This window comes from Herpailurus yagouaroundi, unplaced genomic scaffold, assembly GCF_014898765.1.
Source record: "Herpailurus yagouaroundi ecotype Mexico unplaced genomic scaffold, PumYag 161, whole genome shotgun sequence".
Lineage (NCBI taxonomy): Eukaryota > Metazoa > Chordata > Mammalia > Carnivora > Felidae > Herpailurus > Herpailurus yagouaroundi.
This window is the reverse complement of record NW_024412402.1, coordinates 4509229-4536177: the sequence shown is the minus strand read 5'-3', so window position 1 is coordinate 4536177 and position 26949 is coordinate 4509229. Positions and strand designations below refer to the sequence as shown.

Here is a 26949-nt window from a genome sequence, read left to right as displayed (position 1 = left end):
GGGGGGTGGGGGGGCGCGAGCGCGAGCCCGGCGCGGGGCAAGGGCGGGGCCGCGGGCGCCCCGGGGCTGGAAACGCCTTTTCCTCGCGACCCCTCCCTTCGCGGTCACGGAGGTCTGGGGCCGGTGTCACCGGCTCCTCGAGGGAGGGGGCGCCCAGCGCGGTGTAGAGTCGGGGTCGCGCCCGGAAACTCGCCGAACGCCGATCTCCCACCTTCCCAAAGGCGTTTCGCGTGTTCTTTTTTCCCAGCCCGAGGTCGTTTTGCGTGGACACAGTAAGAGGCCGGCCGGCCCGCCCAAGGTCTACGGAGCAACAGGCGGTCAGGGCTCCGCCAGGGAATCTGGAGAAGCAGGGGGCCACCTTCCCCATCTTCCGAGCCACTCCCCGTTCAGAGTTACATCGCGGGGTCTCGGGCCTTCAAGGGTCCCTAAGCCATGAGATGGCCTCACCCTGAGGAAGGGGGTGGGCGGGCAGAATGTTCCAAAGCCTGCTGGGTCCGGGAGCTCATGGAGGAAAATGCAAGGTGCTGACCCAGCCTCCCAAAGAGGTGAGTGAGCGGTCAGCTTACAAAAAAATTTAAAAACCAGGAAGGAGTGAAAGGGAAATGCGAACTATTATCTGACCCCCTCCCAGAAAACTGTCACTGTCTACCCACTACAGCCCGATTTCCAGTGGGTCCCTAATTCCGGCTGTGTCACAGCCCCGGCCCCAGTCTGAGTTCTGCCAGAAAGGAAGGAAGCAGGTGTTCTCTGGAAGAAATGCAGACTTCTCTCTCTCCCTCTCTCCCCCCTGGCGCTCTCTTGCTCGCTCTCTCGCTCTCTCTCTCTCTCTCACTGGCAGGCACAACAAAGTGAAAGGCCTGTAGCCATGCAGGAAGCTATAGATCTCATTATACAATGAAACGTCCTTTGATTCTGTACCAAGTGATAGTCTAAGGAGCAAGCAAGGAAGAAATGGCTCAGATTCTCCCTACTAGCACACCCCTTGCTTAATGGGTACAGGGTTTCCTTTTGGGGTGATGAAAATGTCTTTGAACTGGATGGAGGTGACGGCTGCACAAGATGATGAAGGTACTAAATGCCACTGAATTGTACACTTCCAAATGATTAATGGCTAATTTTATGTTATGTAAATTTTATAAATAAAAAGGCAATCTATTAAAGGTGAAAATTAAAGTTGAGCAAGATTATCAGTTTAGTGAAGTGCTGGGAAGAATTCCATGTGACTGCAATAAATTAAGAAATGGTCTATCAATCTAAGACAGAATTTTATGTGGAAAAGAAATAGGAAGAAGACAAATGCACATAAGATACATGTAAGACAAGGAACACTTAGTTGTAATGAGAACAGGCTAAGCTGGGTTGGGGTAGGAAAGAAAAGGTCATAAGAGCATAAATTAAGTATGATTCAGCTATGAAATGAAGTTAGTAAATAAGCTAACATGTTCTGGGGATGTATTTATGGAGCATGATTTACATGAGCTAGGAAAGTAGTCTTTTTCTGCCACTGCACTTGGCATCGATCAGGCTTTTATTAGAGCACTGTGTCCTGTTTTGGTCTCTGCACTTGGCTCTAAGAGATACAGATGGCCTTTCTGCTAGAGTCACAAACATCTTAGCCCACTCAAATTCACACTAATCTGCTGCAATTCCTAGCCCTATAAATGAAAGTTTGGAACATTCTCATGCTCTCAGACAACTCTGCTCAGTTTTTTCTCTTGTTGTAAGTGTTAGACAGCCTTCTCAGGCCATGCTTAGAGTTAAGCTCAGGTGCAAAGGCCATGCTGTGGAACTGGCTGTCATAAACGGGGGCAGCTGATACGCAAGTATCAGAACCAGGGGCTGGGCCCTCACAGGCCCCCATGTGGACATACCTAAGCAGTGACACTGAGGCTCTGCACAAAAAGCTTCCTTGTGTGGGAAATTTACCAACACCCCACCCTCCCTGCCTGCCTGCCAGCACAAAACCGCAAAGCAGTGCCGAAGACTACCCCCTTTGAAGTCAAACAAACTGAGGGAAAGAGAAAAGGTTTAGGAGCCTTAAAGCCTGTTGTGCTGCTACCTGAAGCTGAGAATCCCCAAGAATTCCACCTTTAACCAGGACGGCAGTGGTGGGAAGTTGGCGCCGCACTTACCTGTTACAGCTGGACTCAGACGGGGACCTCTGCTGCCCTTCGTACCGCTGCACCAGGGCTCGCACGCTCCAGTACGGGTTCTCAATCTCCTCGTCCACGCTGTTGTTCCTAAAGCCGGAGGATGCCAGCAAAGGAGAGGGCATCAGTCTTTCAGTTCGGGTCCACTCAACGAGAACCGGTAGCTGGCCACTCTGAGAGTGCCAGGGGAAGAAGGAGGAGTAAGGCCAAGCCCCGGCCTTAAAGACCCTCGACACCCAGCAGGGAAGACAGACAGATGGATTTCCCTAGGGTCTGCAACACCTCAGGGTCTTGCTCTCTCCCAGCAGACATATAACCCCCAAAATGTTTCCTGCCATGACTTCCTTCAGGACAGGCTGGCTTTAGCATACATTCTAGGGAGACTCCCCCAGATGACTTGAACACTGCTCCCACATATCTCCCGGTGTAGAAAACACGCCGTGCCAAAGGCATATATTTAAAATTCTGGGCATCAGAGCAAAAAATTACAAATGTGATTCCTTTACTTTCTGCTAACTGCAACATAAACATCTCTTTTAAAAGGGCTTTTCTCAGGGTGCCTGGGTCACTCAGGAGTTTCAACCTCCAACTTCGGCTGAGGGTATGATCTCGCAGTTCGTGAGTTCAAGCCCCACGCTGGACTCTGCTGACAGCCTGGAACCTGGAGCTGCTTCAGATTCTGTGTCCCCCTCTCTCTCTGCCTCTACCCAGCTCGTGCTCTGTCTCTCTCTCTGTCTCTCTCACTCGCTCTCAAAAATAAATAAAAACATATAAAAATTTTTTAAAAATATTAAAGGGCTTTTCTCAGGGTGCCTGGGTGGCTCAGTCGATTGAGCATCCGACTCTTGATTTTGGCTCAGATCATGATCCCAGGGTCATAGGATCAAGTCCCATGTTGGGCTCTGCGCTGAGTGTGGAGTTTGCTTAAAATTCTCTCTCTCCCGGGGTGTCTGTGTGGCCCATTTGGTTAAGCGTCCAACTCTTGATTTTGGCTCAGGTCATGATCTTGCAGTTTGTGAGTTTGAGCCCCGTTTCGGACTCTGTGCTGACAGCGTGGAGGAACCTGCTTGGGATTCTCACTCTCTCCCTCTCGCTCTCTCTCAAAAATAAATATTTAAAAACATCTCTCTCTCTCTCTCTCTCTCTGCCCTTCTCCCCTGCGTGCACATGCATGCACTCTCTCTCTCTAAAATAAAACATAAATTGGGGCGCCTAGGTGGCGCAGTCGGTTAAGCGTCCGACTTCAGCCAGGTCACGATCTCGCGGTCCGTGAGTTCGAGCCCCACGTCGGGCTCTGGGCTGATGGCTCAGAGCCTGGAGCCTGTTTCCGATTCTGTGTCTCCCTCTCTCTCTGCCCCTCCCCCGTTCATGCTCTGTCTTTCTCTGTTCCAAAAATAAATAAACGTTGAAAAAAAAAAATTAAAAAAAAATAAAATAAAACATAAATTAATTAAAGGGCTCTTCTCTCGTGGAGTGCCCTCTCTGACCTACACTCCTTGCTCTCTTCTGCAGCGTGGGGCTGTTTGGGTGATCCTTCTGTCTACTGCACAGTATCATTTAAAGGAGGAAATTCAGAGAGGAACAAGCTCCCAGCCCCAGATTTCTACCCTTACCTCTGCCTGTATCGAAAGACATCCCGTCCCGACCGTGACATGTCATGACACACGTCGGCCAGAGCGGCAGCTGCCCCCTGGGCCACAGCAGTGGCACAGTGTGGTTGGTGACTCTGCAGAGGGGTTCTGGAGTCCCGTCCTTGGCTCACTGTCCTGTTGGAGCCAGGTTTGAAATGAGCTGCCAAGGCAAGGACCAGCCTCATGATAGACTTCAGGTTTCCTTCCACAATATCTGAGGGACAGAACACACCCAGAGGTCCTAAGACAGAGGCAGAGGGTTCACTCATTGAACACATATTTGCTAGTGATACAGGTAAGCGAGGCAGTCAAGGTCTTTGTTCTCACAAAGCCATGTTCAACAGGAAGACAGAACATTTAAAAGCATTTACAGGGGCGCCTGGATAGCTCAGCCAGTTGAGCATCCGACTTCAGCTCAGGTCATGATCCCACAGTTCGTGGGTTCGAGCCCCGAATTAGGCTCTCTGCTGTCAGCACAGAGCCCACTTCAGATCCTCTGTCTCACTCTCTCTTTGCTCTTCCCCTGCTTTCACTCATGTGTGCTCTCTCTCTTAAATAAATAAACATTAAAAATAAAACAAGCACTTACAACAAAGTATGGTAATGTGTTACGGTAGAAGTACAGGATTCTCTGGGAGCTCAAAGTAGAGGCATCTCGTCTAGTCTAGAGGGCTCAGGGAGAGAGTATAGGGGAAATAAGTTTTAAAGTGAGACTTGATTGGTTCATCAGATGAAGGAGGAGAAGAGTGTTCCAAGAGGATGGAGCAGGCGTGAATGTCTAGAGGTGAGAGAGAGCATGACCTACGAGAGCTGTGCCATCTGATATGGGAGCCATTAGCCACATGTGGCTACTGAGCGTTTAAAAGATATAGTCTGGGGGCACCTGGGTGGCTTAGTTGGTTAAGCGTCCGACTTGGGCTCAGGTCATGATCTCATAGGTGGTGGGTTTGAGCCCTGCATCGGGCTCTGCTGACACCTCAGAGTCTGGAGCTTGCTTTGGATTCTATGTATCCCTCTCTCTCTGCCCCTCACCCGCTCACACACACTCTCTCTCTCTCAAAAATAAATATTAAAAAAAAAATTTTAAAGATATAGTCTGAATTGAATGTGCTATAAGGGTGGTACTTAGCACAAAAAAAGTCAGATTGAAACACATCTCATTAGCTTAGTACAAAAAAAGAAGAATGCAAAGTATCTCATTAATAGCTTTTATACTGAATGCATGTTGCACTGATAATACTTTGGATATTTGGGGTTAAAAAATATTATTAAAATTATCTTCTATTTCCTTTTTAAAAAAAATATGGCTCTCAGAAACTTTCGTATGTGACTTGCATTATATTTCTATGCATGCCACTGTGGCAGATGAAGTGGAAAAAGTACAGCACAGCTAGGGCCCAGAGTGCAAGGGGAAGAGGGTGAGGGGGTGAGGCCACAAGGGGAGAAATTAGAGGTCAGAAAGGGCAGGGCAAGCCCCAGGAAGGACTTTGGATTCTCCCATAAGGACCTGCACACACAGAGCAGTGGTAGGGGCATATGTCTTCGCAGAAAGATCATCCTGGCTACAGTGTGGAGAGCGGATGGATGGGAGGCAGTGAGACTAATTAGGAAACTGCTGCCCTTCTCCAGGTAAAAGACAATGATGTCCTCAATGGCGGTGTTCCCTCAAAATAGCTAACTTTAATGGGCCAGATCCCTAAGCCCACCCCTCATGGGGACAAGAGCACGGACATTACGACACCTTAAATTTTGCCCTAGAAAAAAAGAATGCACACAAAAAAACCCAATGTGATAGGTCTGGTGAAAGTTCACGTAAGGGAATGGGTAAAACTCTCATGCTTTTAGTTTCACAGCATTGTAAATATGCAAGGCTTGGAAAAAGATTGATTGATACCTTCTACAGGGTGCTCTCAATGGTAAGAATCGGCCGACCTGAATGACCCCAACACCTAGAACGCCAATAATCCAACACAGAAGGAAGGCTCCCTCTGGCCCCCTTTCTCATCAGAGCCCTGGGCCATCAGGCCCTGAAACTGAAGCTGAAACAGAACCAGATCTACAATCAGTTCTAAAGAAACAGCGGGAGGGCCAGGGAGCCTGTGCTCTCTCAAGACACCCTAAACAATTGCTTCCTTGCAGCCTGGGCTCAAAGTGAATTGAGCAGTGTCCTCTTCTGGTCGTGTGGCTGTAACAGAAGGTATGTGCAGACGTCCCAGAGCCCCTTTCCTCTTGCCCAAAATATTCTGTGTTATCCAAAAAAAAAAAAAAAAAAAAAAAAAAAAGCCATAAATATTTTTCTTCTGGAAAACTGGATGGAAAAAAATAAAGCTAATATGATTTGAAATAATTCTTGGGCATGAAACCCAAGTAACTTGGAAAACATCATCGATCTTCAATTTGATAACTTAAATGAGATATTCTAGAGTTTATTTTTTTAAATGTTTTTATTACTTATTTTTGAGAGAGAGGGGGAGAGAGAGAGAGAGAGAGAGAGAGAGAGAGAGAGAGAGAGAGACAAAGCACAAGCAGGGGAGGGGCAGAGACAGAGGCAGACACAATCTGAAGCAGGCTCCAGGCTCGAGTTGTCAGTACAGAGCCCAACATGGGGTTCGAACCCACAAACCATGAGATCACGACCCGAGCTGAAGTCGGACACTCAACTGACTGAGCCACCCAGGTGCCCCTTAAATGAGACATTCTAAAGTTAATACTCCGGTCTTGTCATTTCTACTCGATTAATTTTTGTACACATACTCAAGCAAACCTTTATTCAATTAAAATGAATAGAGAATGTCTATCTCCACCCAGGTTTTCAAAAGCACTCAGATTTTGAGAATCGCCCCATCCCAAGAGGGTAACTCTCTTTATGGAAAAATGATATGAGGCCACAGACCTAATCCTATTCCAGTCTACTCAGAACCCTCGGCTACACGACGGATGGTCCTTCTGAGGCTCATAATCACTGGGTAAAGCTGACCCAGACGTGATGAGGCACTGACCTTTAGCCGAAGTCTGGTGCATACGAATCTTTTTGGAGGCCACGAACTGTAGCACTTTCTCCACATTGTTCTTCATCTCCTGTTGGTTACTGGGACTCAACTGTACCCCATTCAGCTTTTCTCCTGCTGTTCAAAGAGAGAAAATATGTGAAGTTATAGGGAGGAACCATACCAAAGTTTCATAATAGCCAGACACTGAGAAAAGGAATATTCGATGTAAATGCTCAGATTATATATAAATGTGCAAGTGTGTTAGGCCTTGGTGCTTGTAATTTGGATGGAGGAATAGGAGAGCAAAGTCCTTTCGGTGGGCTTTCAAATTTTCAAAGCTGTATCCAGGGGCCTGTGAAGTTACTTTGTGTCCCCTTATTCACTCAACAAATATTCATTGAGCATCTTGCTGTGTGCCAGGTACCGTTCTGGGCAACAGTGAAACAACAATAAACAAGACGGACACAGCCCCTTCCATCACAGAGTTTACATTTCTAGGGATAACAGATGATCACGTTAACCAGTTTGTGTTTAATAGAATTTCAGGTAGTGATAAGTGCTACGAGGAAAAATAAAAAAGTGTGGGATCATGATACTATATTTAAGCAGAGACTTGAATAGTAAGAGATGTTAAGATTCAAGGAGGAAGCATTCTGGACTGAGGAATCACAAGTCCAAACCCCAGGGTGGGAATGAGCTCAGCTTCTCTGAAGAGCAGCTCTAAGCCCAGCATGGCTGGAGTGGAGAGAGAGAGGAGTCAAGTCCTAGAAGTTAGACAGGTAAACAAAGCCATATCATTTAAGGCTCTGTGGACCAAAGTAAAGAACTTGAATTTTATTCTAAGAGTAATGGGCAGCCAATGGAGAGTTTGAGGCAAGGAAGTTACGTGATCTGTGCTTTCAAAAGTTGACCCTACAGGCGCCTGGATGGCTCAGTTGGTTAAGCGTCTGACTCTTGGTTTCGACTCAGGTCATGAACAGATGGAACCTTGCGTTAGGCTCTGTGCTGACAGTGCAGTGCGGAGCCCGCTTGGGGTTCTCTCTCTCCCTCTCTTTCTGCTCCTTCCCCATGCATGCATGCACATGTTCTCTCTCTCAAAAAATAAATAAACTTAAAAAAAAAGTTGGCTCTATATGGGCTTAATTTATGTGAAGCAGAAACAGGGAGATTAGTTAGAAAATGAAACTTGTCAAGGCAAGGGATAATGGTTTGGGCTTGAGTGGGAAAGGCTGACAGGTGAAAAGCCAGGTATCAGGTAAAATTTTAATATGAAGCAGACAGCACATGTGAAGGACTGGGTACAAAACAGGCAGAAAAGAGAATAATCAAGGACAACTTCCAAGAGTTCTACTTTAACAGCCGCCGTGTGTGATTTCGGCGAAGAAATCTGGAGGATAGAGGGCTTGGTGGAGAGAAGGGTATCAAAAGCTCTGCTTAGGGCATGTGGAGGTAGAGTCGCATTTTAGACAGCCAGGCTGGGATGCTGAGCAGGAAGCTGATATTCATGTCTCGAACTCAAGGAAAAGTTTAGAGCTTAAGATGCAGATGTGGGAGGAGATCACTTGGGGACAGAGAAAAGACAAGGGATAAGGACTGAATGTGGAGGGTCTCAACATTTAGAGGTCAGGAAGGAGGGAAAAAGCCAGCAGAGCAAGCTGAGGAGCCAGGAAGGAAGGAGAGTCCTGGACGCCAACAAAAGAGAGTGTTTGAAGGAGGGAGGGAGTGACCGACCGTGTCAAGTTCTGCTAAGTCGAATAAAATGGGGACTGAGGCCGAGCCACTGGGCTGGATAAGGCAAAGGTTGTGACCTTGATGAGAGCAGTGTAAGTGGAGAGGTGGGATCAAAAGCCCAATGAGGGTTTGTTAAAGAAAGAACAGGGAACAAGGCAGTGAATTCAGCGAGTTTTTCCATATAGCAAAATCACAATAAAATGCAGCATTTAAGAATCTGGGTTTCGGGAAACCAAAGAATACATATTCATATTGCTTGTATATGCATAGAATATCTCTGAAAAGAAATGTAAGAAACTGCTAACACTACTTGCTTCCAGAAAGAACACGTAGTTGGTGCGGGTGGAAAAAAGGCTTTTATATCCTTTTGTAGCTTCTGCATTTTCTGTCTGATTATATTTTCAAGTATAATCTATTCCAGCAAGTGAAAAATAATGTTTAAAATGAGCTTTGGAATTAAAGCAGGTCTAGCTTTTGCCACGTACAGTTATGTGGCCTTGTACAATTGCCCAGCCCTTCTCAACCTCGTGAGAGATGGCATAAAATGGTAGTACCTGTATCACACCTGTAGTATAAACCATCCAAGGTAGCATGCTTAGCGCAATGCTTCATCTATTCTAAGTGCTCAGGGAATTCATTTATTTATGTTTATAAATCTTCTCTTTTAAGCTTGTTTCCTGAAAACAGGGATGATAGTAGGTGCTTCTCAAGGCTTGACGATCAAAGGAAATGAAATGAAATGAGATTAAAAAGTGTCCAACAGATGGCAGCTATTACTATTACCATCGTTATTTTCATTAGAAACGAGTGCCCTGATGAATCCATGAGCTGGCCCGGTGAGGCAGTCACGGAGAGGCTGCCTGTAGCAAGCAAACCTGGCTCCTTCTGCACCACTTGTAAGGATGGAGCAAGTGACTCTCTCAAGGATTCTAAGCAAGGTCAGCTGATGAATATAACAGTAATGTCTGAGTACCTATTATGTGCCAGGCACTTGGTAGGAGGTGTGGGAACAGAAAAAAAAGTTACACTGTACCTGCTCTTAAATAAGAGCTCGGTCTATATGGGAGAGAGAGGTAAACAGTCACCGCTCAGTGCGTGGGAACACATAGTAATAACAGAGCTGTGGACAAATGCTGTAGAAAGAAGGGTATGGTACCATCCAATAAGAGCAACTGGCAACAGATCCAGGGCTCTTCATGGAAACCCTTCTGTGAAGCATGATGGTAGTTTCACAGAAGGGGTCCTTTTGCTGGGAACCCTCCTTCTTCTTGCCTGACTCCTACTTCCTTTTCCAGCCTCGGTTTAGACATCGGTGTGTCTGGTAAGCCACCGCTGAGCCCCTAGAACTGGGTCGGCGCCTCCATCCACCCAGGTGCTCCTATCTGTCCTTACTCTATCAGAGTCCTAAGTACATTAATGGAATGAGTTCACTTTCCAGTCTTTCCAACTAGATTGGGAGACTCCTGAGAGCATAGACTGTGCTTACAATCACATTCCCAAAGCCTAATAGAGTGCCTAGCACACTGTTTATTGACTAATAAATAAATGAGTTAATGATGGGCAAGAATGTTAAACCTTCTCTACTTCCATTTCCATATGTTATAAAGAAGAAGCAAACTGCTCGGAAGGGCACATGGAGGATAAAGAAGGCATGTTCTGGTTTGTGCTGGCATCGGTCCAGGGCCCACTGACCAACGATCTCGATGAGATATGCCAGGATCACCCCATCCCGAAGATCCTGTCGCAGGTCCTGCACCGGCTTCACTGCTGGCCTCTTCTTGAGCTGTGCATTCACCCAGGCCACATACGCCTGGAGCTGTTGCTGGAAAATCAAAGGTGGAAATAAGGGAAAGGAATATGATTCTTCTCCTTTGCCCTGCACCCTCTGAGGCAACATTTGAGACTGGACTACGGTGGGAAATCCACATCCAGAGGGAGGAGGAGGTTTCAAGGAAATAAAGAAGAAAGATGGTGAGACATGGAACATGTTCTAAAAATCTCTAATTTTATGCTAGTTGCTAGTCTTCAGGGAAAGCTAACCGCTGACTTGGTGGCAGTGTAGACACGGAGAAACAGATAAGTGTTTCAGTGAGTAGGACTCCTGCTTTCCTTGAGTTTTGCTCCCTTGACCATGGATGGGGGCCAGTAGAGAAGCACAGCCAGTTTTTGGGTGTGATCACTGCTGCCAGTAACCCATTGTGCTTCTCAAGAACAATCACTCATTCTCACATGCACAATGGACACTGATACTCATAAGGCTGGTCTTGGGGAATCAGAAATAAACAACAGCAAGCCAGCTCAGAACAACCTCTCCCATCACCATGTTCTTCACAATGAGACTTAATGGAAATCATCTCACTGTCAACCCGAGATTTATTCTCCTGAGCCCATAATCCTGGGATTGCTACAGAGTTAGTGTTAATCCGTGCTTTATGTTGTCAAAGAGGATCTAGTTGCCTAAAATCTGCACAAAGAAGGAAAAAGAAAAGCTTTGGTGAGCAGTACCCTGAAGACTTGGGCAGAGGTTGTGGTGCGGGGGGCGGGCAGGAGGGGGGATGGGCTTTCATTTATTGTCAGACAAAGCTAAACCCAGTATCATCAGAAGCCTGTTGGGCCCAGATAGGGACACACAACTCATCCCAGCCCTCGGATCCCCCTACATAGTCCATTTTGTCCCCTACCAAAGCTTGCATCCAGGTGTTTATTCTAATTTTGCATTTGTTCTGAAGATGGACACTTAAATATCAAAAGAGCACACGAACAATATCCCAGAACAATCAGCAGCTCTGTCTGGTTTCTGTAGAAGCCCAGAACCTTACTCTAAACATTAGGTTCAAGGGCTAACGGTATTATATTACAAGCTGGTTGAAGAATAGTTGATTTCTACACCACAAGTACTTCTTCAATAAAATGTTGAAAATTACCCACTGATTGCTTCCTGAGCTTAAATTAAATCTTCGTTATTTTCTCTGTGTCGATTTGTGGCAATAAATGAAGTCCTTTATAAAGACAGTACTAAGGCAATAATCTATCAGCTGCTGACAAACTGTAGGAAGTGCCATATCAGCAGGCAGTAGGGGAAGGAATCGAGTGTCTACATGAACTAAACACTAGTTCTGGAATTTGATATGTGTTTTATTGTATTAATGAAGGTGCCTGGGACAGGACCTGCCACACAACTGATGCTTGCTTAACATTCATTATTATTTTCATCGTTATCACCATCTAATTAATCCTCACAAAAACACTGAAGGGTCAGTATCCTCTCCATTCTACAGATGAAGTTCAGAGAAGTGATGGAACATCCCCAAGGCCCCAGCCAGGACACAGCAGATCTGGTATGGAAACACCTAACTGTGGTCCAAGCATTGACCAAGGGCATCGTGCTACCCCACTCATTTGGTATAACAGGGGTGGCCACACCTTCTGCCTAATGTGGGCCAGACCCTTGCCCAAGGTCTGCTCCTGCTGCACAGCCCAAGCACCGTGGGAAGCAAAGGGTACCTCTGTAGTAAACCGCTCTGCTCTGGAGCAAAGGAGTTAGGACCAAAAAAGGCATTAAGGGTAACAGTTGGGATCTGACCCTGGCTTAGGTATAAAACACCTAGGGGTGCCTGGGTGGCTCAGTTGGTTAAGCATCCGACTCGGTTTCAGCTCAGGTCACCATCTTGCGGTTTTGTGAGTTTGAACCCCATGTGGGGCTCTGCGCTGACAGTGCAGAGCCTCCTTGGGATTCTCTCTCTCCTTCTCTCTGCCCCTTCCCTACTCATGCTGTCTCTGACTTCCTCAAAATAAATAAATAAATAAATAAATAAATAAATAAATAAATAAATAAAACTTTAAAAAAAGACATATATGTGTGTATATATATGTATATACGTATATATATACACATATACATGTGTGTATACATATATATATACATATATAAAATAATAAAATTCCTAACCAGTCTCCCTGTATCTACTATCATCCTCAACCCACCCTCCACACATTCCTGCTTCAGATCCTTCACTGGCCTCTCTTCTCAAGATAAAATCCAACCTTCCTGGCTGCATTTAGTCTGTCATGTGCTGGCCGCTGCCTCTGCTCCGCTTACTCACTACCCTCCCATTTGCCTGCTGCGTTTCGGTTGGTCCAAACCATGTCCAGTGCCCCAAACGCACCACACTTTCCAGCCACTCTCCCTCCCTGAGCCTGCAGTCTCCTCTTAAGGCTGAGCCCAAGCATCACCTTTTCCAAGAAGCCTTCCCTGACCCTCCCACAGCCCAGCTCTGATCTCCCCGAGGACGTCCAGTGTCACACACGGTGCTGAGATCATAAGCCCAACCTGAGCCCACACTTTTGTGGTTGTGGGGGGGGGGGTTCCTGAAAGAGGAAATGAGGCAAAGGGAACAGTGAGCTCAAAGGAGCTCAGGTCCGAAGTATGCTCTATGCAGGGAGTCACAACAACTCAGAAGTACTGGACTTTAGGGTAGCAGGTGCACAACAAATATTTGTTTGAGTCAGTGAATCACTTGTCACATTTCATCAGGCCGAGACTTAAAATGATTGCAAAAGCTAATAATGCAGGGGCAGACAAGAACAAATGGTTTATGTTAGACCAAGATCATTTCTACTTGAGTAACCACAGCCTTCTTTTGGCTATTGAATAGAAGTTGTGTCTGATGCAAAACTGATGAGAGGTTCTAACAGTACTTTTCATGCACATTAATCTCACCTCTTGTTTCCAACAAGAGGATTCTACAGCATAAATGATAATAATAGTCACCACTGTTCTGAACACCTACTCTGTGTCAAGGGTTATGCTAGATCACTCATTCATTCATTCATTCATTCATTCATTTTTAAGTAAACTCTGTGCCCAATATGGGACTCAAACCCATGACCCCAAGATCAAGAGTCGCATGCTCCACCAACTGGGCCGGCCAGGTGCCCCTCTGCTAGGTCCTTTAAACACATTTTCCCTAGTGCTAATCTGCCAGGAAGATTTTACTGTATCTATTTTGCTAATTGGAAACTGAGACTCAAAATAGGTAAACTCATTTGTTCCAGGTCACCAGACAATAAAGCATGAATATGAAACTCTAATTCCCAAGCCAATGCTCTTTCCACTCAACCACACTATCACCTAAATAAATGCATCCCTGAAGTTTCAGTGAACCTCCCTCAAACTCTCAGAATGGAAGGCCCCTTAGTCTACACCACTTTCTCCCCCAGAAATGCAGACTCTCAGACTCCACCCCACCCCTACTCAATCAGAACCCACATTTTAAACAGATCTCCCAGTGATTCATATGCACATTAAAGTTTGAGAAGCACTGATCCAGCCTACTGTTCCCACCCCTGGCTGTGCTTCAAGATCACAAAGAAAGCTTTTAAAAAAACAAAGACATGTAGACATTACCCCCATCAAATTATTTCCATAGGGTAGAACTCAGAAAGCTTTATTTTCCCAAGTTCCCCCATATGATTCTTGTAGAGCTAACCTGAGTTTTCTCCTAGCTAAACATTACCATTCCTTAACCAAGGGGTTCTGTAAATGCTGATTACCCATCAGAGTCACTGGAGAAGCTTTTTAAAAATACTAATATCTGCCCAGCAATTGTACTACTAGGTATTTACCCAAAGGATACAAAAATACTGATTCAAAGGGGCACATGCACCCCGATGTATACAGCAGCATTATCTACAATAGCCAAATTATGGAAAAAGCCCAAATGCCCACTGATAGATGAATGGATGAAGAAGATGTGGTATATAAGGGGTGCCTGGGTGGCTCAGTCAGTTGAGCATCCGACTTCGGCTCAGGTCATGATCTTGCCATCTGTGAGTTCAAGCCCGCATCGGGCTCTGTGCTGACAGCTCAGAGCCTGGAGCCTGCTTTGGATTCTGTGTCTCCCTCTCCCTCTGCACATCCCCTGCTTGCACTCTGTCTCTGTCTCTCTCAAAAATAAAATAAACATTAAAAAAAATTTAAAAAAAGGATGTGGTATACATATACAATGGAATATTATACGGCCATCAAAAAGAATGAAATCTTGCCATTTGCTATGATGTGGATGGACCTAGAGTGTATTAGGCTAAGCAAAATAAGTCAGATAAAAACAAATATCATATGATTTCACCTATATGTGGAATTTAAGAAACAAAACAGATGAACATGGCGGTGGGGAAGATAGGGAAGCAAACCATAAGAGGCTCTTTTATTTTTTAATTTGAGAGGTGGGGGGGAGTGCACACGAGCAGGAAAGAAGGGCAAAGGGAGAGAGAGAATCTTAAGCAGGCTCCACACTCAGCACAGAGCCCTACTCAGGGCTCAGTCCCACAACCCTGGATCATGACCTAAGCCAAAATTAAGAGTCAGACGCTCAGCTGACTGAGCTACTCAGGCACCCTGAGACTCTTAAATATAGAGAACAAACTGAGGGTTGCTGGAGGGGAGATGGGCAGAGGATGGGCCGGGTGGCTGATGGGTATTAAAGAGGGCACCTGTATTGAGCCCTGAGTGTTATATATAAATGATGAATCACTAAATTCTACTCCTGAAATCAACATTACACTATATATTAACTAATTAGAATTTAAATAAAAACTTAAAAAAATACTAACGTCGGGGGCCCACTAGAGAATAGTTAGAATTTCTGAGGGTGGGGCCCAGTTATACCAATATTCCTTAAATTCTTCTATGCACATCCAGAGTTGCAAGCCAAGCTCACATTCCTTACCCAAAATGGTTTCAAGTATTACTGATCTTCTGTCTAAATCTATCTGAAACTGAGACATCTAGAACCTAACACAATACTCCGAGTTTAAAGGAGACATGAAGATTCCTCATTCAAGATATTTTTCTTTTTCTTTCCTTCTTCGTTCTTCTTTTTCCTTTCTTCCTTGGCCACCAGAACACATTATTGACCTACACTAGGGGGTTATTCAAAACCCCTAAGTATTATTTTTTATTTCATTAGCTGTTCAGTTTGAAATAATTTCAGACTTACATAAAAGTGGCACAAAGAGCTCCCCTATATGGTACAAAGAGCTCCCAAAAATGGTACAAAGAGTTCCCCTATACCCATTTACCTAACTGCTTCCCCAAATGTTCACTTCGTCCATAACAGCAACAGAACAGGACATTAACACTGACACAGTACTATTACATAATCTCCAGACCTTATTCAGATTTCCCCAATTGACCTACTGTCCTTCTTTGGTCCAAGATCTCACACGACATTTAGTTGTCCTGTCCCTTTGGTCTCTTTCAATCTGGCTAAGTCTTTCTCTGTCTTTCATGATCTTGACAATTTTGAAGAATACTTCCCAGTTATTTTGTACACTGTCCCTCAATTTGGGTTTGTCTAAAATTTCTTAGTGATCAAATTCAGGTTATGGATTTGAAACATACAATAGCCTTCTCTGTGCATCATATCAAAAGACACAGGATGCTGATACATCACATTATTGTTGAAATTAATTGTGATTACACAGTTAAGGTAGGTGTCTGCCAAGTTTCTCTACTGTGAAGTTGCCATTTTTTCCTTGTAATTGGTAAGTATTTTGTGGGAAGATTTGAGACCATGAAAATATCCTTTTCCCTATCATCGCTTTACTTAACATCCATTTTTCCTTTCTTAAAAATCATTGAGTATTCTTTTCCTGATTGATTACTATGACATCTCCCAAATGATGATTTTCTAATTCCATCATTCCTTCTACACTTACTAGTTGGAATTCCTAATATGAGGAAAAGCTCTTTCTTTTCCCCCATTTACTTATTTATATCAGTATGGGATAATGGGTATTTATTTCACTTTCGTTATATTAATCCATTACTATCATTATTTACTTGTGCTGCTCAAATTGGGACAAATGTTGGCTCCTGTATCCTTTTCAGATGCTCCAGTCACTTTTTAAAAAATTGTGGTAAAAAGATACATCACATAAAATTTGTCATCTTAGTATTTTTAAGCGTACAGCTCAGTAGTGTTAAGTATATTCACACTGTTGTGCAATGAATCTACAGATATCTTCATATTGCAAAATGAAACCCTACACTCATTAAACAATAAATCCCATTTCCCTTCCTCCCCGTGCCTGGCAACCACTGTTCTACTTTCTGTTTCTATAAATTTGACTATTTTAGAGAACTCAGACAAATGGAGTCATACAGTACTTGTCTTTTTGTGATTGGCTTATTTCACTCAGTGTAATGTCCCCAAGGTTCATACATGTTGCCCCTTGTGTCAGATTTTCCTTCTTTTTTAAGGGTGAATAATATTCAATTGTATGTTTATACCACATTTTGCCTATTCATTCATCTGTTGATGGACATGTGGGTTGCTTCTACCTCTTGGCTATTGTGAATAATGCTGCTATGAAAATGAGTGTGCAAGTACCTCTTCAAGATCCCACTTTCTTTTGGATATAGACCCAGAAGTAGGACTGCTGGTTCATATGGCCTGATCATGTTCTTTGAACATTTCCATACTTCCTGGTATCATGAGATATTCCACACTCCTCATCTTAGGCTTTCTCTGCCCAGCTCTGGAATCAGTTATTTCTCAAAAGAACTCTAGTTCTTCGGTTTTTAGAAATCAAAATTTGGGCATGAGTTGTACTCATTGTTACTGGGGTTACATTCTTGGCCTTCTCAGTAGTAGAGTAGAAAATGCATGTATGTAGGGGTGCCTGGGTGGCTCAGTCAGGTGAGCGTCCGACTTCAGCTCAGGTCATGATCTCACCACTTGTGGGTTCAAGCCCTGTGTCGGGCTCTGTGCTGACAGCTCAGAGCCTGGAGCCTGCTTCAGATTCTGTGTCCCGCTCTCTCTCTCTGCTCCTCCCTCGCTCATGCTCTGTCTCTCTCTGACTCAAGAACAAATAAAACGTTTTTTAAAAAAACAAAGAAAATGCATGTATGTATATACACATATGCACATACACCTTGAGAGACAGACATACAATGAATTACAGCATAAATTACACTGATCCCTCCTCCAACCAAGCCCACAGAGTTCACTTCTTCCTGTCCCTTTTCTTTATTATAACTCCTTTCTCCCAGTGAGAAACCAGAACTCTCACTCTCCACTATATATTTACTAATATTTGCTTGATCCTAGAAACACATAAGTTAGTGTCAGACTTGCTAACTCATACCTTGTGAAAAATTAATTTACCAACCATAATATAATATTTGTGCATAGTTCTTTTCGAGTTTAGAGTCAAAATCCTGATGCAAAAAGTGACTTAGGTTAGTTCTTTTCTTCTCCAGTCCCTTCAGTGTGGTTATGTTATTCATTTGTAATACAATGGGGTTTGTTTTGTACTATCAGTAGTCCATTTTGGGTTCTCTCCACATTTTGGATGATTAGGTGCATGGATGATTGCATGATTAGCGATCCTAAAAGTCAGAGCTGTACAAAAACATCTAGTCAGGAAAGTGTCACTGCTACGTCATTCTTTCTACTCCATTCCCTTCTGTCAGTTCTTTCCATCTATTCCCATCCACCTCATAGTAACCAACCACATGAGTTCCAGTTTATCCAGAAAAAGGACACGTGTATACTTGCTTATTTCCCTTTCTTTCTTATGTGAAAACTAGCACAGTACTGATATTCTTTTTGTACTTGGACTTTGCACTTCACTTCACTTAACATAGTCTGGAAATCACTCTACACTGGTTCAGAGACTTTCTTTATTCACGTTTACAGCAACCATAGCACTCCATTATGTGGACATACCATAATTTATACAACCATTCTCCTGTGTATGGGCACTTAGGTTTTTCCCAATGTTTTGCAATTACCAACAATGCTGCAATGAGTGAACATCCTATAGGCCTGGGTATTTTCACGTGGATGCAGGTCTGCCTTCAGGGTAGATTCCAAGATGTGGGATTGCTGGACCAAGAGGCACGCAGGTATGTAATTTTATCAGATATTGCCAAATTCCCTGCCAAAAGGATCGTATCTCTTTGCATTCCCATGAGGAATGCACGAGCGCATGACTTTCCCACAGCCTTGCCTACAGAATATGTTGTCATACCTTTAATTCTTGCCAATGTGATAAGTGAGAAATTGTACCTCAGTGTTTTAATTTTCATTTCATTCATTATGAGTTTGAATTTTTTGTAGGTTTAATAATCCATTTTATATATCTTACCTTTTATAACTTTTTTCATATCTAAATGATTGGTCTGTTCATGTCTTTTTCTCATTTTTCTATCAAAGTTTCTGGTGCTTTGTCCTGCCATTTTTAAGAACACTTTGTATCTTGGGAATGCTACCCTTTTGCCTCTGACATATGTTGCAGAGACTTCTCAGCTTTTCAGTTGTCTTTTGACTTGACTCAGGTTGTCTTTTTGGCCATGAAAGTTATTTTTATATAATCAAGTTTATTGATCATTTATTGTATTGCTTCTGAATTCTGAGTGATGGTTAGAAAGTCTTTCCCTTCACTGAGGTGAAAGAAGACTCCACCTCTGTTTTTTTCTAGTTCTTGTCTGGTTTTATTTTTTACATTCAGATCCCTAATCCATTTGGAGTCTATTCTTATATATGATGTGAGAAATAAATCCAATTCACCCTTTACAAAAAGCACCATTTATTAAAAAGTCCCTCTTTACCCCAATGGTCTGAGATGCTACCTTTATCATATACCGAATTTCCAGAAGTCCTTGGGTCTCTTTATGGACTTTGCATCCTACATAACTCGTATATTTGTTGATTCATGCATGTTTTAATTATAGAGGCTTTACAGTACCTTTTAATGCTCAGTAAAGCTAGTCCCCCCACCCCCTGAAAATTTCTGTTTTTTAGTATTTTCTTGAATATTCTTGCATATTTATTTCTCCATATGAATTTTGTTATCTTTACCTAACTTCCTAAAAAAGTCTGTTGGAATTTTTATTGGCAGTATTTTACATTTATAAATTAATTTAGGAAGACCTGTCATATTTAGAATGTTAAATCATAGTCCTAAAGAATGGTGATGTTGTTCCTTTGGTTCAAATGTGTCTTCCAGTAGCATTCAAAAATTTTTTTATTGTTTATTTATTCTTGGAGAGAGAGAGAGACAGAGCGCAAGCAGGAAGGAGACACAGAATCCGGAGCAGGCTCCAGGCTCTGAGCTGTCAGCACAGAGCCCGATGTGGGGCTGGAACCCACGAACCATGAGATCATGACCTGAGCCAACATCGGACACTTAACCGACTAAGCCACCCAGGTGCCTCTTCCAGGAGTGTTTTAAAGTTTTACTCCTCCTACAGGTTTTACACATTTCTTATTAGGTTCATTTCTACGTACTTAGTCTTCCTTGTTGCAATTGCAAATGAGCTTTCCTGTATCATTATGGTCTCTGATTGGCTACTTTTTGGGTATATAAAACTATTGATTTCAGTATGTTAATTTTATATACTGTTACCTTATCGCTTATTATTTGAGATTTATCACTAATTCTCTGAAATATTTCCAGGATTATTATCATATCTGCAAGAGGAAATAGTTTTATTTCATTAGTAAGCCTTGTGCCTCTAAACCAACTTCTCTAGTCTAGTTGCGCCAGTTAATACCTTTGATACAAAGTGGAATGTGGGACGCCTGGGTGGCTCAGTTGGTTCAGTGGCTGACTTCGGCTCATGATCTCATGGTTATGAGCTCGAGGCCCACACAGAGACTGCTTCAGGTCCTCTGTCCCCCTCTCTCTCAGCCCCTCCCTGCTCGCTCGCTCTCGCTCTCAAAAATAAGTAAACATTAAAAAAAAAAATGGAATAGAGTGGAGAATGGGTATCCTACCCATGTTTCCAGCCCTAGAAAAAATATTTGCAGTGTTTCCCAATTTAGGAAGATACAAGTTTTAGGACTAAGGTATATGTATTTTATCATGTTAACTATATCAATCAAGTCTTATTTTCATGACCATTTTATGAGGAATGGATGTTGAATTTCGATAAAAGTTTTGTCAACCTTCATTGTAATAATCCTATAATTATTTTTCTTGAGATCTATTAATATGGTATATGATACTAACGGATTTCCTAATAAAGAACTTATCTTGCATTCTTGGAATTAAACCCAGGTGATGATAGCGAATTGTATATTTAAAATTTTTTTTTAATGTTTATTTATTTTTGAGAGAGAGAGAGAGAGTGTGAGCACAAGCAGGTGACAGGCAGAGAGAGAAGGAGACACAGAATCTGAAGCAGGCTCCAGGCTCTAACCTTTCAGCATAGAGCCCAACCGGGGGGCTCGAACCCATGAACTGTGAGATCATGACCTGAGATGAAGTTGGGTGCTTAACCGACTGAGGCACCCAGGTGCCCCATGAATTATATTTTTAATGTGGTATTGGATTTTATTTAACAGTGCGATGTTAGTACAATATCTATGTCAATATCGATATAGATAGATATAGAATATGATATACAGAGCATTGGGACTATCTGATGATATGTGGCAGTTTGGTAGAATTCCTCTATGAAATAACCTGGAGCTGGTACTTTTTTTGAGGAACAGTTCCTTAATAAGACTCTCTATTTCTTCCATAGAAATTAGTCTGTTTAAATTTTCTGTCTCTTTCAATTTGGGTCATCATCATTTCCCTAGGAAATTATCCATTTCATCAAAGTTTTAAAATGTTTTTTACACAGACTTGCAAAGACTCTTGCGATTTTTTGTTTCAATGGTTACTTCTCCCTTGTCATTTCTATTTTTTTTTTAATTTTTTTTTCAACGTTTATTTATTTTTGGGACAGAGAGAGACAGAGTATGAACGGGGGAGGGGCAGAGAGAGAGGGAGACACAGAATCGGAAACAGGCTCCAGGCTCCGAGCCATCAGCCCAGAGCCTGACGCGGGGCTCGAACTCCTGGACCGCGAGATTGTGACCTGGCTGAAGTCGGACGCTTAACCGACTGCGCCACCCAGGCACCCCTCCCTTGTCATTTCTTACTTTGTATACTTGTGCTTTCTCCCCTTTTCTTCTTCATTGTGTTAACTAGTCGTTTGTCTAGTTTGGTGATTTTTTCAAGAAGTCTTAAAAATAAAATGGTTTCAAAAATTGTTGCTATTAAGTTCCTCTAAAACCATTATACCTAGAACCAAACACAATGCTCTGGGTGTAAAACCAGACACTCAGCTTCCTCATTCTGTCCTCACATTCTATCCTCCTCCTCCTCCTTCATCTCTCCTCTTCCTCTTCCTCCTCCTCTTTTCTTTTTTTGTTACCACCTCACATTGTTGACTCATACAGTACTGCCAACCAAAACCCCTACGTAATTTTTAACACATTCTACTGTTAGACCAATCTCTTCCATCTTTGTTCTTGTAAAATTGGTCTTCTTGATCCATATTTACCTATAATAAATTTCACTCGTGAAATTCCATCTCACAAGATCCTTCTAGATGGTATCATTTCAAGCATTCATTCCTTCATTCATTCAAATCAACCAACATTGCTAGGAATTGTGCCAAGCCCAGCTTTCAGGCTATGATACAAAGTAATTACAGTGGCGATGGAGAAATACTAACAAATGCTATCTGTGCACAGAAGGAGCAACAGAATGGAAGGATGTGGGGATGAGGGTAGGGTCTAGAGGAAAGGAGACATTTGTGTGGTTCCCTAAGGATGTTTGCCAGTTACAGAAGGGGAGAAGGGCATCCTACAGAGGGGTGGTTAAAAAAAAAAAAAAAAAGCACAGTGAAGGCATATGGTGTTCTGGAGGAATAGCCAGTTAACATATTAGCGTGTGGGCAGAGCCATCAGAGGCAGGCAACGATGATGGAGAAACAGGTCAGCACAAGACCTATCTGTGCTCAGACTTTCAGCTCAAAGACCTTCAACAGGAACGTGTGGAGTTTTGAAACCGGAGACTGAAACAGTGAGACCTGCAACTTAGAAAGATCTACTCCGGACACAGAGGAGAACATGGGGTAGAATAAGAAGCACCCAGATTTGGAGAAACCAGTGAGAAGACCAGGCGATAATTCAAGTGAGAGAAGATGAGAGCCTGAACTGAAGCAGCATAATTAGAAAAGGACAAATTCCAGATCAAGTCAGGTGACTGACAGGACAAAAGCAGCGACAAAAAGAGAAGGTCCAAAAAGTCATACCTGAGGGATGGGGATGCTTTAACTGAGATGGAAAATATTTGAAGAGCAAATAGTTCAGTTTTGACAACAGTCTGAGCTATTTGAAGCATTAGAGCAAAGATGTTCCACAGCAAGTTGGCAAAACACAGGTACTAGAGCACAAGAGATGGGGGAGGGGTGGGAGATGCATGTTTGAGGGCATCTGTGTGTGACAGGTATAGACTAGGTGCAAGTAAGACCGTAACTATGACCTATTCAGTGCTTGCTACCTACCAGGACTGTGCGAAGCACTTTACCACTTTATTTACTTACAAAAATAAATATATAAAAGTATTTTAATTTATGTATACATAAACAATATATATATTTAATATTGATTTATTAAGCACCCCCCCCCATGCATACACACACAATCATCCTCATTTTACAGATGTGGAAACCAAAGTTTAGAGCAACAACATGCCCAGGGTCAAAGGGCTGCTAAGTGGAAGAAAAGGGATTTGAATTCAATGCTGACTCCAAATCCTGGGATCTTACAACACCCCAGAAATTAAAGTGAACTATAAAAAGTTTTTTGGCAAGAAAGGGAGTGGAAGGAGCACCAAAGGGAAAGAAGAAAATGAAAGTGTACTGACTGCCAATTCTTGTCAGTCATTGAATGAGGCACTTTTTATGTACTATCTCCTTTAATCCCCATACCCGATGGCTAAAGCCTATGTTATTAGCCCCGTTTCTTATATAGGAGACTTTGCTCAAGGCCATAACACTGGTGAATGATGAAAAAAGGGATTTGAACCCACTCCACCTTACTCCAAAGAATATAATGACATGAGCAAAAATGAAATTATTGGAGTGCCTGGCTGGCTCAGTCAGTAGAGCATGAGACTCTTGATCTCAGGGTCGTGAGTTCAAGCCCCATGTTCAGGCTAGAGCTTACTTTAAATAAATAAATAAATAAATAAATAAATAAATAAATAAATAAAATTTTAGAATAAGTGATCCAATTAATAGAAAAAAATATCAGGAGAAAGTGTTATGTAGGAATCCAGGAATGAGAGAATTTTAAGACGGATGGTCAGGAAGGTCAAATGCTGTCAAGAAGTCAGGCTAAGGACTGGAAAGCCCATTTCGTTGAATAATTAACAGGCTCTGGTGACCTTTTTGAGCACAGATACTGCAGAGTGGTAGGTGAAAAGTCAGACGGCAGTGAACCCAGTGAACCTAGAAGACACCAGGAAGTAGGAAAGCAGGAGCATTGAGGGGAGGAGAGAGGGTGTGAGCTGGAGCGCAAGGGGGGTGAGGGAACAAGGGTGTTTCGGGATGGGAAGACACTGCAGGCAGAGATGAGGGCTTGGTGAAGGGGAAACAGACTCAAGGGGAGGGTGAGTGATGTGGCAAGGTTTCAGAGGAGAGGACTACATCCTCCTCTGTGAGGAGGCGGGAACAGGTACCTATGTGGGGAAGTTATGAGATGGGAAAGAGGTGTAATTGGACTAAGTAACTAACGTGAGTTTGCTCATGGGTGAGTCACATATAGAAACCACAGCAGGTGGAGCTGTCGCACAAAAGAAACTTTATTTGCAGCAAATTAAGGAGATCTAGGGAATAACTTGCAAAGCTGAAACTCCCTGAGGAAGGGCAGACGGGTTCCTTTTCTTTAGGGTTAGGATGAATATTTAGAAGGGGGAGCCTTTGTCATGGTGTGTAGATGTGGGCATAAGGTCACACATGCAGCCTCAGGTAACTTGCCTACACGGGCATTGCATGTTATGTAAATGAGGCTTGTGCTCCTCCTCGGGCAGATATTTTAGTATGATAATGAGATGAAGGAACTGTCGGGCATCCCATGGGTCAACCCACCGTCCATCTGCTCATGGGTGTCAGGGGTTAAGCTCAAACTGGTCTGGGCAGTATTGCTTCAGGGATAGTTTCTTGGTTTAGGCCCATGGGGTCTTTAGCCTGAGTTAAGAGATAAACTGGAAAGAAGAACTCAAGGAAAAAATGTGGGACAAAGATCAGTGGGTCTAGGCAGGTCTACGATGCAGTAGGTCCACTAGCTGTGGAGAGTGAGAGGGAGAAGCAGAACGAAGGAGGCTTCGGGAAGGGATGCTGTGGGAAGCTGGGAAGAACAGTGACTGCTAAAGATGTCCCGGCAACACCAAAGACTCAGCCAGGGCTGCAGACCAGGATTCTGTAACTGAATCTATCAGCGAGGCTGCACGATCCCCTCTAACACTGCTCGGCAGGGCCTGCTGGAGGGAACCAGGGATGGGCTCATCCAGGACAGGCAGCAATCAACCAAAGCAAAGGAAGTGCGGGAGGTGGTGAGAGTGTCTTTCAAGTGACTGCTGGTGGCATCTGCACCGGGGACAGGAAGTCAAAGGAGCGCTGAGAACCTGACAGGACAGAGAAGGCTGATGAGATTGAAAATGGGTTTGATGGGAAAGAAGGAGTGTGGAGATTGGGGTTGTGAGCGGAGAGCGCAGTCTCAGAGTTCAAGATGTCAAGGGTTGGACCCTCCTGTGGAATATGTCCCAGGATGTGGCTTTGCTGTGGTAGCACAGAGGGACAATCACTGCAGTGGGGAAGGGAGGCTAGACTATCTTCATCTCGGGGCCTGAAGGCAGTCCAGGAGAACGGTAGGGATCCAAATGCTGGGCACAGTTCCTATTCTGCCCAGATTCAAGTCATTTTAAAAACTGAGAAGCATGAAATCATTAATAAAATGAAAGCATTAATATCATTGATCATCACTGATTGAATCCTTGATAAAATCTTTTTGGTTGAAAAATGTCATGTCACTACTATGTCTGCATGTTGACAGAGACCTCCTCAATGGCATCTAACAAAGTGACCGCAGAATCACAACTGAGTGGGGCTACTCTCATCCACAGGTTAGGGTGCCCCCGCTTTAGGTCTCTGCTTAGCCAGCAAGTCGGAACGGGGAAGCTGAGCACTAAGCCAAACCTCCTCTTTGATCTGAAGGCATCTGTACCTCACACCCAAGGGGAAGGCCAGACCCTGTTCTTGCTATAAATGCCTACTGCTGGCTCTGAAAAAAGGATTTGAAGGACAAAGTAGACACCAGGAGAACCAGCCACACCACCCACTTCCCCCACAAAGATGTTTATCTTAAAAGAAGCCTGTGTTGCAAGCCTAGGCCCTGAGTAGCAATGCTGCTTGGCTTTAAAATTTACTAGAGTTCGTCTGCAGCAGATGAAATACCATATGCTTTTGCAAGAGGCTGTTACTCTCTGGGGATTGGACTGGTAGTTTTATTTTTCTCTTTCTTCTCATCCTTGTCCTTGTCTTCCTCCTTCTTCTCCTCTGTTACTCTCTGGGGGTTGGACTAGTAGTTTTATTCTCCTCCTCCTCCTCTTCCTTCTTTTTTTGGTCCCATAATCGTTTCTCAAATTATAACCCATGTGAAAGCCAGATATGTAAAATAGGGAGAAGTAGAGATTCCCTGATTAGGGCCAGGGTGAGGGATCCAGAGCCTAGCTCATCCAACCCTCTTTTTCTCCACCTCCAACTCCCTACCCTAGCCACATGAGATAATTTCTTAAGGGGTTCTTGCAACAGGTGGGGAAAAAAAAACCCACTGAATTTCATTTACTTCTAGCACTATCATTTTATTAGTCAATTATTCCGTGAAGACAAGATGCCAATAGGTTCAGCAAAATGAAAATATCTGGAATACGAAGATATACATCTTGATCGTGCCCCTAGTTCTTGGTCTATTTCCAAAAACAACAGGTGGAGAATCACAACAGGACAACAGATTCAAATCAGGCCCACACAGTGGTGGAGCTAACGGGGTAGCTGCCCAGGTCACAATGATTCCCCTTCTGTAGAAACACGCACCCTCTGCACACACAGTGATGGGCCCTAGGTCTGGGCTGGTATGACATCACCTCCTCCAATGGCCACAGCTGATTGGTCCAGTTGAGTTGACTGTTCAAGTCCAACCAATCTCTGGAATTTTTTATCTGGCCTCCAGGAATAGAACCAGTCTCCTTCTCCCCACCCATCTTTCTTTGACAAAGTTGTAAGACATAAAACTGAGATGTTGCCATAGACCGTGATCCCCACCTGAGAGAGAAAAGCCATATAGAGTGAAAGGGAATAAAGCCACCCACAGAAAGAACCAGAGAGAAGTGGCAAAAAGCAGAAAAAGGGAGCCTCCAGTGTTTGAGTTCTTGATTTTCATTGGGACTCTGCTCCATTCTTGCCTTTCCATGGTTTAATTTTTCAGCCTTTCCTTGGATTCCATGAGTCAGTAAATTCCACTTTCTATTTCTGCTAGCTCAAGTTGGGTTCTTGGCACTTGCAATCAAACTAATAAAAAAAGCAAGACAATCAAATAC

The 26949-nt window shown here is 43.6% G+C and overlaps 1 protein-coding gene and 1 long non-coding RNA gene across 15 annotated transcripts in view; one reads left to right on the top strand and one right to left on the bottom strand.

Moving 5' to 3' along the window:
* The window catches only part of DIXDC1 (DIX domain containing 1), a 77840-nt gene that overhangs the window by 35494 nt on the left and 15397 nt on the right, over positions 1-26949 (bottom strand). For 12 of the 14 annotated variants that reach the window (XR_005792855.1, XR_005792854.1, XR_005792856.1 and 9 more), the window contains 4 exons: positions 10195-10324; positions 6781-6906; positions 3764-3995; positions 2133-2240 (listed from right to left, as the gene is read on the bottom strand). Coding sequence is in view for 11 of the 14 variants with exons in the window: in XM_040482968.1 (XP_040338902.1) it covers positions 2133-2240; positions 3764-3995; positions 6781-6906; positions 10195-10324 (596 nt within the window). In the remaining 3 variants the exon portion in view is untranslated. The remainder of the gene's footprint in view (positions 1-2132; positions 2241-3763; positions 3996-6780; positions 6907-10194; positions 10325-26949) is intronic. The other 2 variants (XM_040482969.1, XM_040482974.1) reach the window with 2 other exon arrangements.
* Positions 98-9466, top strand: LOC121035392 (uncharacterized). The gene is made up of 3 exons (XR_005792858.1): positions 98-545; positions 5685-5978; positions 9172-9466. It is a non-coding gene; the product is annotated as an uncharacterized LOC121035392 (long non-coding RNA).